This window comes from Martes martes, assembly GCF_963455335.1.
Source record: "Martes martes genome assembly, chromosome: 1".
NCBI lineage: Eukaryota > Metazoa > Chordata > Mammalia > Carnivora > Mustelidae > Martes > Martes martes.
The window spans coordinates 196170224-196184111 of record NC_137888.1 but is presented as its reverse complement, the minus strand read 5'-3'; the positions used below and the strand labels follow the sequence as shown (position 1 = coordinate 196184111).

General features: G+C 52.9%; 1 protein-coding gene across 5 annotated transcripts in view; it reads right to left on the bottom strand.

Annotated features, from left to right (window-relative positions):
* The window catches only part of POC1A (POC1 centriolar protein A), a 68763-nt gene extending 67634 nt beyond the window's left edge, over positions 1-1129 (bottom strand). The window contains exon 1 of one of the 5 annotated variants that reach the window (XM_080830112.1): positions 756-1129. In XM_080830112.1, the coding sequence (XP_080686238.1) occupies positions 756-773 (18 nt within the window). In that variant the 5' untranslated portion in view covers positions 774-1129. Of the gene's footprint in view, positions 1-487 lie in introns of all 5 variants that reach the window. The other 4 variants (XM_080830113.1, XM_080830115.1, XM_080830111.1 and 1 more) reach the window with 4 other exon arrangements.
* Between the last annotated feature and the right edge of the window lie 12759 nt (positions 1130-13888).

The window sequence follows — 13888 nt, the reverse complement described above, 5'->3', positions numbered from 1 at the left end:
GTCCACCTCTAGGCAAGTTCAGTTCTACCTCTGACCAGGGGGTTCCTGAGACTTCTCAACACCCTTCCCACCTCCTCATCCCGCCAGGCTCTATGGTTCCTCATCTCCCCCAAAGGTGGTTTATATATGGGAAGAAGTGGGGAGGGATTTGTGGAAAGGGCTAGAATGGGGGTCCAAAAAGCCTGGATCCTAAGTCTAGACCCTCTGCTCTAGAGAGCACCATCTGATCTTCCTGACTCTCAGCCCAGCCCAAAGACCAGACAAGTTTAAACAATCTCTCAAAAAGAGGGGTTTGGGAGTGCTTCCCTCTGGAGGAACCTGGGACTCAGGGCGCCCGGCCCAGAACACAATGCAGACCTGAGCTGTCCAGTCCGAGCAAGTGTTCGCTCAAAAAAGCCCCTACCAGCCACCCACTGCTCAGGATGGTGAGACTCAGGCCAGCGAGCCCCGGAGCTGGCCTCCGGCCCGACCTCCAGTTGAAACGTACTAGTACTAGCGTTTCCTCAGCTAGGATGCGAATCCAGGGAGCAGGGACTTGGTGTTCCGCCGCGGCAGTCCGCAAAGGGTCTGGCGCGCAGGAGGTGCTCACTACGTGTCCCGACCCAGCGACCCCTGCACAGACCGTCAAGCGGCTGGAGAAGACTGGCTTGGAACCCGGCGTCCCACTCGCCCCCTCGCAGCCATCGCCAGGGCCAGGCGCCCACAGTCCCAGCGGGGAGACTAAGGCCGGGCAAACACCGCCGGCGAGAACTTACAGGGCAAGGTGCAGCCATGGCGGGCCGGGGGCGCCCAAGGCGCCGGAGAAAGCCGCGTCGGCCGTTGCGGCCCGTTCAGTTTCCGCGCCCCCAACGGCCGCCAATAGCAACGCGGGCCGCGTCGCCACGCCCCGCCCACGGCGATTAAAGGAGACGCGGCGCGTTGGCTTTTTGACCCCAGGCCGGAAGCAGATCTGTGTGGCGGATTCCACGGCCTCCGTGCACAGCTCCGCCAGGCCAGCAGCCCACGGACGTCGCGCCAAAGATCTCCGTCCACTGTCACTAATCCCCTGAGAAATGATAAAACGCAGGATGAGGCGTTCACGCCGCCCACCCTTAGCTCGGTTTACGAGGCCACGAGCACAGCCTTCTGGGAAATGCAGTTTCAAGACCGCGGCCACCTAGGGTATGTAGTAAAGTGGAACTACTTTTCCCAAGATACCTTGAGAGCCGGGCGGGATTAACCACGCGTAGGAAAGGCCTCAAGGATCCCGGAAGTGGAGGACACGTGCGTCATTCTTTGGGCGTTCTCTTAAAGGGCCCTTGAAACCAGGTGGTCGCCCAATGCCTTAAGTGCCAATTAGTCACCCCTCGGAAATTCTTTAAATGGTCCGGTCCTCCGAACTTAAAACAAGTGTCGATTTAAAAGAACACCAGTCACTTGGAATCACATCCGTGGGAGTCTCCACGGATGGAGAAACCTAGGTTCTATTCTGTTATTGTCCTGCCTCCTTGTGTGACCTGTGACCTTGGGGGGAAATACCTCTGCCCAGGCCTTAGTTTACCCATTTGTAATACAGAGAAGTGTGATGCCTGGGCCTCTCCAGAACCCTCGGCCCTGAGAAGTGGTTATAAATTACATGTTTAAAAGAAAAGGAGACATTTCTAGATATGTCTCCTGAGGCAAGGAAGCCAAAAGCAAAATTAAACTATTGGGACTACATCCAGTTAAAGAGCTTCTACACAGCAAAGAAAGTAATTAACTAAGCCAGAAGACAACCTACTGAATGGGAGAAGATATTTGCAAATGACTATCTGCTAAAGGGTTAGTGTCCAAAATATATAAGGAGCTTATACAACTCAACACCAAAAATGCAAATTATCCAATTAAAAATGGGCAGAAGACACGGACATTTCTGGGATGCCTGGGTGGCTCAGCTGGTTAGGCATCTGCCTTCGGTTTCTGTTGTGATCCTGGGGTCCTGGGATTGAGTCCGCATCTGGCTCCTTACTCAGCAGGGAGCCTGCTTCTTTCTCCCTCTGCCTGCCGCTCCCCATGCTTGTGCGCGCTCTCTCTCTCTCTCTGATGGAAAAAAAAAAGACAGACATTTCTCCAGAGAAGACATCCAGATGGCCAACAGACACATGAAAAGATGCTCAACATCATTCATCATCAGGGAAATGCAAATTAAAGCCACGATGAGATACCACCTCAGAGCTGTCAGAATGGCTAAAATCAAAAACACAAGAAACAACAAGTGCTCGCAAGGATGCAGAGAAAAAAGAACCCTCATGCCCTGTGGGTGGGAAGGCAAACTGGAGCAGCCACTATGGAAAACAGTATGACATTTCCTCAAAAAATTAAAAATAGAATTGATGAAGTTCTAGAACATAGGTGAGGTTTGGTGGGGTGAGGTCCAGAGCTGATGACCAAGAAAGAATTCTTGAGACATCTTTGGTGCAAAATGGTGGTTTATTAAAGCACGGGACAGGACCCGTGGGCAGGAAGAGCTGCTGCCCCGGGTTGTGAGGGATGCCAGGTTTTGTACCATGGGGGTGGGTGAAGTAAGGAAAAGGGAGGTTTCAATAGAACTTTCACATGCTAAAGAGGACCTACAAAGATACCAGATACCAGAGGCCTTGCCATTGCCAAGGTCGTTTTGCCCTCTAGCAAGGTATTAACATTAAGATGGGTGGGAGATTCCTAAAGAATGTCACGTATGTCCCACCCAGGAGTGGGGGGGGGGCAGTTGGAGGGTGTCAGCTTTTGCTTTGTCCTCAGCCAGCCTTCTGTTCCCTCATCAGACCTACCCTATGATCCCATAATTCCACTACCAGATATTTACCTAAAGAACAGGAAAACACTAACTCAGAAAGATATATGCCTCCCTTTGTTTATGGCAGCATTATTTACAAAACCCAAATTATGGAAGCAAACCAGGTACCCATCAGTAGATGGACGGACAAAGAAGATGTGGTATGGGTGTGTGTATATATATCCTTGGCCATAAAAAAGAATGAAATCTTGCCATTTCCAACAGCATGGGCTAGGTCTAGAGAGTGTAATCCTAAGTGAAATAAGCCAGACAGAGAAAGACAAATACCATATGATTTCACTCATATGTGGTATTTAAGAAACAAAACGAATGAACAAAGAAAAAAAGAGACAAACCAAAAAAAAAAAAAAACTATATAGAGAACAAACTGATGGTTATCTGAGAGGAGGTGGGTGGGGAGAGGGGTGAAATAGGTAAAGGGGATTAAGAGTACACTTACCGTGATGAGCACTGCACGGCATGTAGAATTGTTGAATCACGGTATCATACACCTGAAACTAACACTGTATGTTAACTATACATCACCACTGTATGTAATACAGTACGTTAACTATTCATAACTGCTGTATGTAACACTGTATGTTAACTATACTGGAATTAAAATAAAAAATAAAAGAAAATAAATAGGAGACATTCTAAGGGCCTGGCCACCAGGGGCCATCCCTGCTCACTTTATGCTGTTGGAACACCCAGGCAGTCCTTGTTCAGACCTTTCACCCTGTTCTGGGCATCTTCCCAACCTGGAACTGACCTGGACCGGATGTTTTGCAATATTCAGGAAGCTGTCGCCTCCTTGGACAGGCCAGTTTGGCCAGACTCCAACAATGATTAGAATCTGGCCAGGCCCAGAGATTTCTCACTACATCCTGACACCTAAGATGGTATCTCCATGGGTCTCCAAATCAGAGCAGATTCAGAACCTGGCACAGGTGGGTAGCTGGCGTGTAGAGGAATGGGTCTCTCTTTCAGATCTGGAAAGTCTGGGGTCAGACAGAAGAAATAGATACATTTAATCCCATCTTCACTGTGATTTGGAACAGAATTGGTTTTTTCACATTACAAGTGTTCAGGCTCATTTAACTCAGACACTGAAATTCTCCTTAAAACAAGTGTTGTATCATTTACACGCCCTGAAATTGTTGCACATTGTTCAAAGAATGATTTTCAAGTCTTCCCGCCAACATTCACAACTTATTCAGCGATTTTCTTGCCTGCTGTCTAAACACTTAAAGTGAAAAAGTTAAGGAAGGGGTGCCTGGGTGGCTCAGTGGGTTAAAGCCTCTGCCTTTGGCTTGGGTCATGACCCTGGGGTCCTGGGATCGAGCCCTGTATCGCGCCCCGCATCACGCCCTGCATCACGCCCCGCATTGCGCCCCGCATCAGGCTCTCTGCTCGGCAGGGAGCCTGCTTCCTCCTCTCTCTCTGCCTGCCTCTCTGCCCACTTGTGATCTTTGTCTGTCAAATAAATAAATAAAATCTTAAAAAAAAAAGTTAAGGAAGAAAAAAAATAATACAGATAAATATATCCATTAAACTTAGAATTCTTTTCTTGCTGTTATTGGTAGTGTTTTTGGTTTCATTTGGTCTTTTTCTTTTGTTTGTGTAATTTTAGCTGTGAAATATCCCTGGTCTGTTGGAGCTCATAATCTACAAAACTGAATTTAGGGAAACCTTTTGGTAAAATGATTTTCAAATGTCAAGCTCGCTCAAAGTAACAGGCACTAGAAGATTTTTCTCATTCTCCTTAGTCTCTCCAGATCCCACTATCTTCTATCCTTACCCACGGAAGAACTGGGGATGCCCCACCTGTTCTTGCTCATTTATTCTCCAAAAATTGCAACACCACATTCTCCCAACACCACGGAGACAAGCCATGATCCACCACTGACACAACCTGTATAAACAAAGATTGGGGCCTCCACCTTCTGACTGAGCAGCCCCTACCCTGTGCCACCTTTATCAGATTGGACTCTGTTTCTATCTAAGTCCCTCATGTTGGGGATGGGTATGCTCAATATTGGAAGAGCCAATACTGTTGGTCTCCATGTTGGGGGGACCTCCATGTTGAGGGGGGCTGGAAGAGAGCTTTTTCAAACCCCCTTGTGGCAGGAATGTTTCTATCCTGGTATACAGCCCATGGGTAGGCACCCCTGCAAGAGGCTCTCCCCCTTTCATCACTTCCAGACCCCCTGCCCAAGAGCCAATGTCACCTCAGGGTGAAGCAGAGAAAGAAGGAGGAAAGGCAGGGATCACACCCATCCACATAGCCCAATCCAACTTGCCCCTGGAAAGCCCCATCTGTTCTATCACTCAGCCCTGCACTGTGACCTGGGCTTGAAACTCTGAGCATGGTAGCTCAGGGCTTGTTCCAGGGTCAGACACATCTTGGGACAAGCCCAGGCCCCGCCACCTCTAAGCTGGGTGATCTAGCAGGAGTCACGCCATATCTCTGAGTCTCCATATCCTTGATTATAATCATAATCTATCTCCCACAATGGGGGAGGAGGGATTCCATGAGCCACTAATTAATGTATGAGCTTGATACAGAGCTGCCGCTTAACACGTTTGACTTTTTACTCTGACTTCAGTCACATCACATGTCTTCTCTGCTCCAACCATCTAGCTGATACCTCTCTGCCTCTGCTCCCACCTCTCTCCCCTGGGCTGCCTCTGCTGCAGCCACATGGGCATTCTTGCTGTTCCTGGAGTAAGAACGTGCAAGGCACATCCCATCTCAGGACTTTTGCACTGACTACTGTCTCTGTGTCCACTTGGCTCACCCTAGCACTCCCATCGAGAATTTGTTCATATGTCACCTCCTCATTGTGGTTTTCCCTGGCCACCCTACTTAAAATGCCAACCCTCCTTCCCTCTCCCTGCTTTATTTTTCACCAGTGACTTTGCCATCCGACACACCGGACTTCTTGGGTTGTTATCTTCTCCCCTCTTAGAACATCAGCTCCAGGGAAAGGGTGTGACTATGTTCCTGCAGCCAGCATGGGGCCCAGACAGAGTGGGCTCACAGTAAATATTTGCCAGTGAAATAAATGAATCATGACAAGATTGCTCATGGGTGGTTACAGAGCCTCTGAAGGGCAGGACTTGTTCTCAGTGGGAGAGAAGGGGAAGGGATTAGAGTAATCAGGAAAAGTTTCTCTGTGGGGGCAGGGAAACCTGAGCTTTAATGGGGGCGGGGACAGGACAATTCCAGTGCAGGGAATAGACTAGGCAAAGGTCTGGTGGCAGGGTTGAATGCGGAGTATCGGGAGAGCAGGGATAAAGCAGGTGGCCTCAGAAGTAAGGCTAGACTACAAAGTCACACACACATTGACAAGAATCATGGGGATAGGGCTCAGTGGGTCAAGGGACTGACCACATGTCCCCTCCCAGGGCTGAGGGGAGCCAAAAGAGCCCTCTCACAGATGAGGCTATGATATCAGGACTTCCTCTTGTGGGAGAGATGTCTGTAGGAGGGAAATCCCATGGCAATTCTGGGCCTCCGTCATACCCGCTGTGGAAATAGTGTGCCTGCCCCTGCTGACTAAACTTCTCTAAAGACAGGCCGAACCCCAAGCAGGGAGGAGTCTAAGTCCAAGCCTTCATCCTTCCTCAGCCCTCCTCCTCCATCCAACGGCATTGGCCACTCTGGTAAGAAGCCCACACTGGGGCGTCCCTCTGGGTGAACGTCCACCTTGAGCCTGACCTTCCATATTGCAAACAGTGAACGGCATGTCTAGAGCTGCTATGGCAATTCCTGGGGGGCGGTGATGTCGATGAACCTGGGACCAGTTTCCAGGAGGTGTGAAGAAACAGAGCTGGTTGGTGGCCACACCACACCATCCACTCAAGTCAGATGGGGAAGCCTCTGTGTGCTGAGTCCTTCTACCCACATCCCATGAGCGTGACCAGTGTCCTCCCTCCCATAACCCCAAGCAACCCCTTGGGGGATGGTTTCACATTGCCCAGGAAAAAGGGAAGGGGCCAAAAAAGCCCAGTTGGGATAGAACAAATCCCACAAAGCTGAGGCCCGCTGGCCTTGGGTCTCTACAGGGGGGCTGGGGTGGGTCGCAAATGCCATAAAAGGTCTGAACTCAAACCTGAGAACCTTCCTGGTAGGTAATTCAGACAGGGCTTCCAAGCAACAATATTCAGCCCCCGCTGCTGTTTAGAAGCTCTGCAGGTGGACCCAGGACTGGTGTCTAAGAGCTCCCCAGGTGAGTCCTTGGGCCAAGACTGCCCTAAACCAGAGGGACTGAGAACTTTCTATGATGATGGGAATGTTCTCTAACTACACTGTTGAATACAGTAACCCTTGTGACTATTGAACCCTTGAAATGTGGCTCCTGGGCCTACACAACTGAATTTTTAATTGTATTTAATTTTCATTCATTTAAATGTAACAGGCATATTACCTAGTTGCCGAGGTACTGGATAGCACAGCCCTAGGCTGCGAATTGGCTCCATGGTCTTAGGCAAGTCACTGAGCCTCTTGAACTTCAGTCTTCTGGCGGTGAGGAACATAGGCTCAGTCCGCGGTAGCCAAGGTGACTTTGTCCCCATGCCCCACTGCCCAGCTGCGGGGGAGAAGCAGGAAAATCTGGCAGGGTGGTGGGAGACACCAGCCCAACCCTCGGGATGTGGACCAAGACAGTAAGACGCAAGCCACAGACCCCTTGCGCCCCATAGCAGGACTTTGCTGGCCAACCCCAGAGCATTGGGAGTGAGAAGATGAGGCCAGACACCTGAGAATCAGAGGATAATTGGATTTCCCTTCTCCAGGGGATCCTGAATTGTGGTACAAGGGAAGGGGTGACCAAGAAAGCAACTGACAACTTTAATTTACCACAGAGTCACTCCACACCACATGTCACATGAAGTCTTAGCCCCAACCCCAGGAGCGATACAGCATTTTGCCCATTTTACTGGTGGAGAAACTAAGGTACAGAGTAAGTGGGAAGCGAGGATTAGAACCCGAGAACTAAGAACGCTGAAATAGTTCGGATCTCAGATGAACTAAAAAGGGCCTCGGGACTTTCACTCCCAGGGCGCCTGGGTGGCTCCATCGGTCGTGTCTGACTTGATTTCAGCTCAGGTCAGGATATCAGGGTTGTGAGATCGAACCCCGCATCACGCTCGGTGCTGCGTGTGAGTCTGCTTGAGAGTCTCTCTCTCCCACTCCCTCTGCCCCTCCCTCAGTCCCTCTCTGGGGGGGGGCAAAAAAAAAAAAAGACTTTGATCCCCAACAGCAGAGATGGGGACCCAAAATGTCCCAGAGTGGCCAACCCCACATTAGAAGGTCCTTTGTTGTCTTGTGTTTTATTGTAAATGGGCAAGTAAGTTTAGTGTCTGCTTCTCTTTTAATGTCCTCTTAATATAAAATTAATATTTTGAGGATGGACAGTTGACACCAAGTCACGCTGAGACTCAGGACTAAGTCCCAGTGTGCCCTGCGGTTTCCTGTCCCCTCCGCCACCCATCAGTGTGAGAGGCGGGCTGTAGACGCCTCTCTCAGCAGGTCGTCCAGGGAGGTGAGCATGCTCCTGGGGCCTAGGACTCAAGGTTTCCAGAATCCAGGGTGCAGCTGGTTTAGATGCCTATTCCTAGGCCAGCTACAGAGCCTGACTCCATGGGTCTGGGTAATTCTTCTGTGATGGTCCTGGTACCTCGCCAAGAAGCCCTGGGCACAGTGGGGGCCTGGATAGCCCTGCCCTCCAGGGGAGCTCTCACCCATCTCCGATGCTCTGGCCAGGGACCCAAGACTAGACAAGTCTCAACTCTGACCCTAACTTGCTCTGTGGTCCCATCTCGGGCCTCAGTTTCCCCATTGTCCAGTAAGGACATCCATAGGGGACTTCTAAAGCCCTTCTGGTCTCATCGGGTGTATGTGGTTGGGCAGACTCCCCAAGGCAACGGGCTGGGGGCACGCCTCGGCAGACCTCCTTTGTCTCCCCCTCCTCGTCATGCCACATTGGCCTCCCAGACTCCAAGCTCAGACCCTTCTGGGGCTTTGCACTGGCTGTTCCCTCTGCCCGACCTACCTTCCCCGAGATCATGCCTGTCTCAGGCCTGGACCCTCGGGCCTCCACCTGAACAGTAATTCCTCAGAAACACGCCTTCTGACTCTCTCCTGCTTCCATCCCCCTCAGGCTTGTGTGCCATTGCTTTCTCATGCATCTCCCCCTGGTTTATGAGCTCCAGGAGAGCAGGAACCCCACCCCTGCTGGTCACAGGGGGGTGCTGGACACTCATTCCTGGCCTGACAGAGGGAAATGTCACCCAGACTTTGACAGTTCAGTCCTTGGGGTCACTTGGGCCTGAGTGATTCACCAGCAAAATCCTTTCAAGGCCCCCAGTGATGCTTGGACTCATGGAGGGGGTTTCTATCGGGTTGGGAAGCAGGCAAGTCAATTCTACAAGCATCTGTCAAGTGCCTGCTGCGTGCCTAGCCCTCTTCTGGCATCACCGCATTATGCAGCATCAGGCATATAACAGCCCTTGTGCCTGGCTCCTCAGAGGACTCAGAGGGAAGGAACCATGAAGCAGGCTAAGGTCCATGAGTATCCTCCCAGGGGTTCCAGCTCAGCCCTGGGGTGTTCCTCTGTTGACAAGACGGGCGCTTCCAGGAGGAGGCGGGTGGGGAAGCGGACTTGAAGAACAAGCAGGTCTTCCACAGAGAAATGGCATTGCAGGCCCCAGAAGAAGAAGGGCTGGGTTGGAAGAGATCCACAGCTCCTCCAGGCTGAGGTGGGCAGGGACAGGCCTGATTGGTGAGGACTCATCTCCACTGCCTATTTGACCGTGTAACGGAGGGCTGGCCTCTCCCACTGCAGCGGCCAGGAGCCCAGAGGTCCACCCAGGGGACAAAGGCCTCCTGTGGTGAGTCATCCTTGGGTCCCAGGTAGGTTCACCCCCCATGGGTCAGTCACATGCTCAGGGCCAGAGCAGCCACCCCCTGCAGGGGAGATACTGACTTCCAGAGAGGACGGGGCTTGTCTTCTGTTCCTTGTGGCAGGGTGAGAAGGGGTTTGGCAAAAATGTGGGATGATTACACTTAGCAGTCTGTATTCCCTGGGGCTGACCCTATGCTCCCTCACCTAAAACCCTTCCATGGCTCCCCGCCCTTAGAATAAAGCCAGGCTCCCCACAGCGTCTCTGCCCTCCCCTGCTCCAGGCTCGCCTCACACCCCACCCCACCTCATGGGCCAGACCTTCCCCAGCCTTGTGCTGGGTCTACACTGTTCCCTCTGCCTGTACAGCTCCTCAGGGCAACTCCTACCCTCTACCCTTGGTTCAAATGCCCTCATCTACCATGAGCAGAACAAACAAACAGCTGCTTTCCCTCAGGCCTCCACAGGGCTCAGGCCGCTCCAACTCCCTCAGGCCAGATTCTCCACTTCCACGGCTCCCAGAGGGAAGGTCTTGTCAGTTGAGTCTAGTCCCCTCTCTAGCGCACTGGACACAGGTGTGTGCATAGCTGTGTGTGTGTTTGTCTGCATTGTGACTGAGGGTGTGTGCGTGTGTCTGTGTGTGTACATGTCTGGGTGTGGCTGGCCATGTGTGTGCGCCTGCGTATTTCACTGTAGATTCTTCCAGAAACTGACCCTGACAACAGATTCACGGCTAACTCATTTATTTGGGAGGTGATTCTGGGAAACAGCGTAGGGAGAAGGAAAGTGAAACAGAGAAGGGAAAGCAGCCAGTGAAGGGTGTGTTATGAAGCAAGTGACCGCTGTGGGTGACGGGGGCCCAGTCACACTGGAGCACTCTTAGATGTGACACAGAACAGGCCTCAGGGCTGTCCCACCTGAGGATCAGGGAGTCACGGTTTGTGGCACCATCATGGTGGAGGCTGGGAGCTTCCAGGCTCTCCTGGGCCAGGCCTGGGGCTTTCTGTGGGAAGAAAGCCCCCAGTACAGGATCTTGGGTGCCAGCCAGGAAGTCAGGCTTGTGTGTGTGACGGGGTCAGTATGGGGGGGGGACCAGGGAGAGCACCCACATGAACTGTTGCCCTGTGTGTGTGCTGGTGCCCTGCTGGGCCACAGGGCCACAGGGACTCCGATGACCTCTCTGTGCAAACTTCTGCTGGTTCAGGAGAGGTCGGTGCATCGAGCAAAGGCTGGCCTTGCCCTCCTTCCCTCTCCCAACCAGGTCGGCTCAATTTGCCAAATCATGCCAGGCCTGTACCAAATGAGGCCAAACAGACTTGCGCTGGCTTTGGGCTGTGGCAACCTCCACCCTTGGGCCAGGGTAGAGGGTCAGGGGGACCACAGCGGGTGTAGGGCTGGGAGCCCAGGAAGGCCTGATCGCAGAAAAAGCACCAGGGCTAGAACCCAGGCCTTCTCTGGCTGAAAGTTGCTGCCCGTGGGAGCCTGGACAGTAGTGGGAAAGGCCACACAGACTGCACAGAGGAGCTTGGCCTCTGTCCTACAGGCAGCGGGGGCCACTACAGGCTTGATGTGCCAGTGAGGAGTACAGTTGGTGCTCCCCTTCGGGAGGACCACTCTGTGAGCCTGGAAGACCGAGAGCTCAAAGAAGGTGCTTAACTGGGCAGATTGGACAAAGCCCTAAGTGTGACAGGTGACTGGGCCAGGGCTCAAGGACATGTGCATGGGGTGACACTGGCCAGCAGGCTAGTACTTTTGGGGGAGGGCTGGTATGCGGTCACTATCTGAGCAAAGTTTAGGAATTCAAGAGCTGCAGGACAGAGCTGGGGTCAGGGGACTATGGGAATGGGGAAGGGGAACTGCCGGTCTCATCACATTGGTCTGATAGCCATCGGGTGAGGAGCTGGGGTAAGTCAGGAGTCTGAGTGACCCAGGGGAGTGGTCCTTCGCAAAGAGAGAGCATGGAGGTCAGCCCCGAAGAAACCCCTTCAGGAAAGGGAGTGGTCCGGGATCGGAGAGGCCTGGGTGGTTCAGACCTAGGGAGCAGTGAGTAATGAGTCCAGCTGCGGGGAGATCAGGACAGCACAGGGACGTGGCAGGAATAGCAGCGGGGTGCTGGGCTGTGGGACAACCAGAATCCCCACATGAACTGAGGCCATTGTGGCGCCCGGGGGTTGAGGGGATAGGGAGATGTGCCCCTGAAGCCTGCTGGGGAAGAGAAGGAAGAAGGTTAGGGCTGGAGCTTGGGGAAGCCAGGACACTGGAACAGTCTAGTAGCTAACAAGGAAGACAGGAGACCACCAGCAGGGAGGGCATGGGATCTCCCCAGGGGCTGGGGCGTGGTGTGCTTTAGTGGGTCAGGGGATGGAGACAAGGAAGAATGTGACCATTCTGGGGTCCGTAAGGGAAAGGCTGGAGCTGTGCAGATCTGGGTTCTAATCTCAGTACAACATTGACTTGCTGTGTGACTGTGTTCAAGAACTTAACCTCTCTGAGCCTTGTTTCCTCGTGTAATGGAGATCCTGTGGCGTTCGTAACAGAAACTGGGTGTACCAGTTTCCTAGCACTGCTGTAACAAAGTACTACAAACTGAGTGGCTTAAAACCACAAAAATTTATTCCGTCGTAGTTCTGAAGGCCTGAAGTCAGAGGCTGAGGCATTGACATGGTCAACTTTCCTTCTGAAGACTCTAGCAGAGGACGCTCCATGGCCCCTTCCCCTGCTTCTGGCAGCCCCCGAGTTCCTCAGCGTGGGGTCACATGACTCCACTCTCTGCTTCCTTCTTCAAGTGGCTATCTTCTCTGCATGTCTAAATATCCCTCTTCTTGCAAGGACACCGGGCATGGGATCAGGGCCTACACTCATCCAGTTCGATCTCATTTGACGTGATTATATTTGCAAAGACCTTATTTCCAAATAAAGTCACATTCCCAGGTATGGGGTCGGGAACGGGATGGTTACGATTTCAACATGTCCCTTTGGGGAACACAACCTTAGGGCATAGGGTTGCCGTGAGGATTGAACTACAGGCCTGGCGCACAGTAGGCTCTCAATAAAGGGTGGTTTTAAAAAAGCGGGGCAGGTGGGCAGAGATGGTGGGAGCTCAGACTGGCAGACTTTCCTTGCGGGTACCCACGTACTCACACATGCACGCTTGTGTGTGCCTGGGCGCATACGAGTGCCCAGGAAGCAAAACACTGCTCAGGGAGTGACACCCAGCCCGGAAGGCCGGGACAGGTGGCCCAGGGACCTCAGTCCCCTCAGTCTATCCACGAGGCAGAGCCATTCAGAGCAAGGCTCAGGGCCTAATGTCAACTCACTGGGCAAGGGGCCCAAAGCCAAAGCCTTGCTTGTCAGAAAATTCCTTGGGACTCCTGAACAAGGCCACCACTGACATCATGCGCAAGTTCACACGGTCCTTGGGGGGGGCTACTCAAGGCCACCCAAACACAGCCTTGGCATGATGGTGGAGAGTCACAGGGGTACAGCCAGCATGGTGATTTGTGGGGAAGGCAAGACACAGAATCAGACGGCCCCGGGGACCACAATGAAAATCCTGGGCAGCCATCCCCCACCTTACAGAAGAGGAGGTGGGAGGAGGGTCTACCACTCCCCCACCCCCTCCCCACAACTCCTCTGCACCTGTCAGTCAAACAGGTCCAGCTAACCCTCCTTCCCCTAGCTGCCCACTGGGGTCACCCACAGGCCAAGCCAGAGTCAGTGGAGGGTGCGGTGGGGAGAACAAACCTGGCCGCAGTTCCTCAGAACTTTCTGGTCTCTGCCACAGGACACCCTCTGAGCTCATCAGGATCACCGAGGGCAGCAGAGTTCGTCAGCAGTGCCATGACCTCTGGGAAGAATCACCAGGAACACTGAGTACTCCAAGGATAGGCACTGATAAGACTCTTGGAGCCAGTGACAGAGCCCGGCTGCCACAGAGCCACTCCCCACAGCCACAGCCGGGACACCTCTGTCCACCTCTCCAGCCCCTCCCTGGGTGCCAGTCCTGACCTCAGACCAGAAAGCCCCATCCAGAGTCCACCTGCGAAAGAGTTCCCTGCTGCTCAGGGCTGCCTGGCCTGGAAGGCCCTAGCTTTAGCCCTGCTGGGGCTCTGAGCTGCTCTGGCTCCATTCACTTAATAGTCCCCCCCCACCCCCCGCCCTCAACGTCTGCTAAGCACTGTGCAGGGTG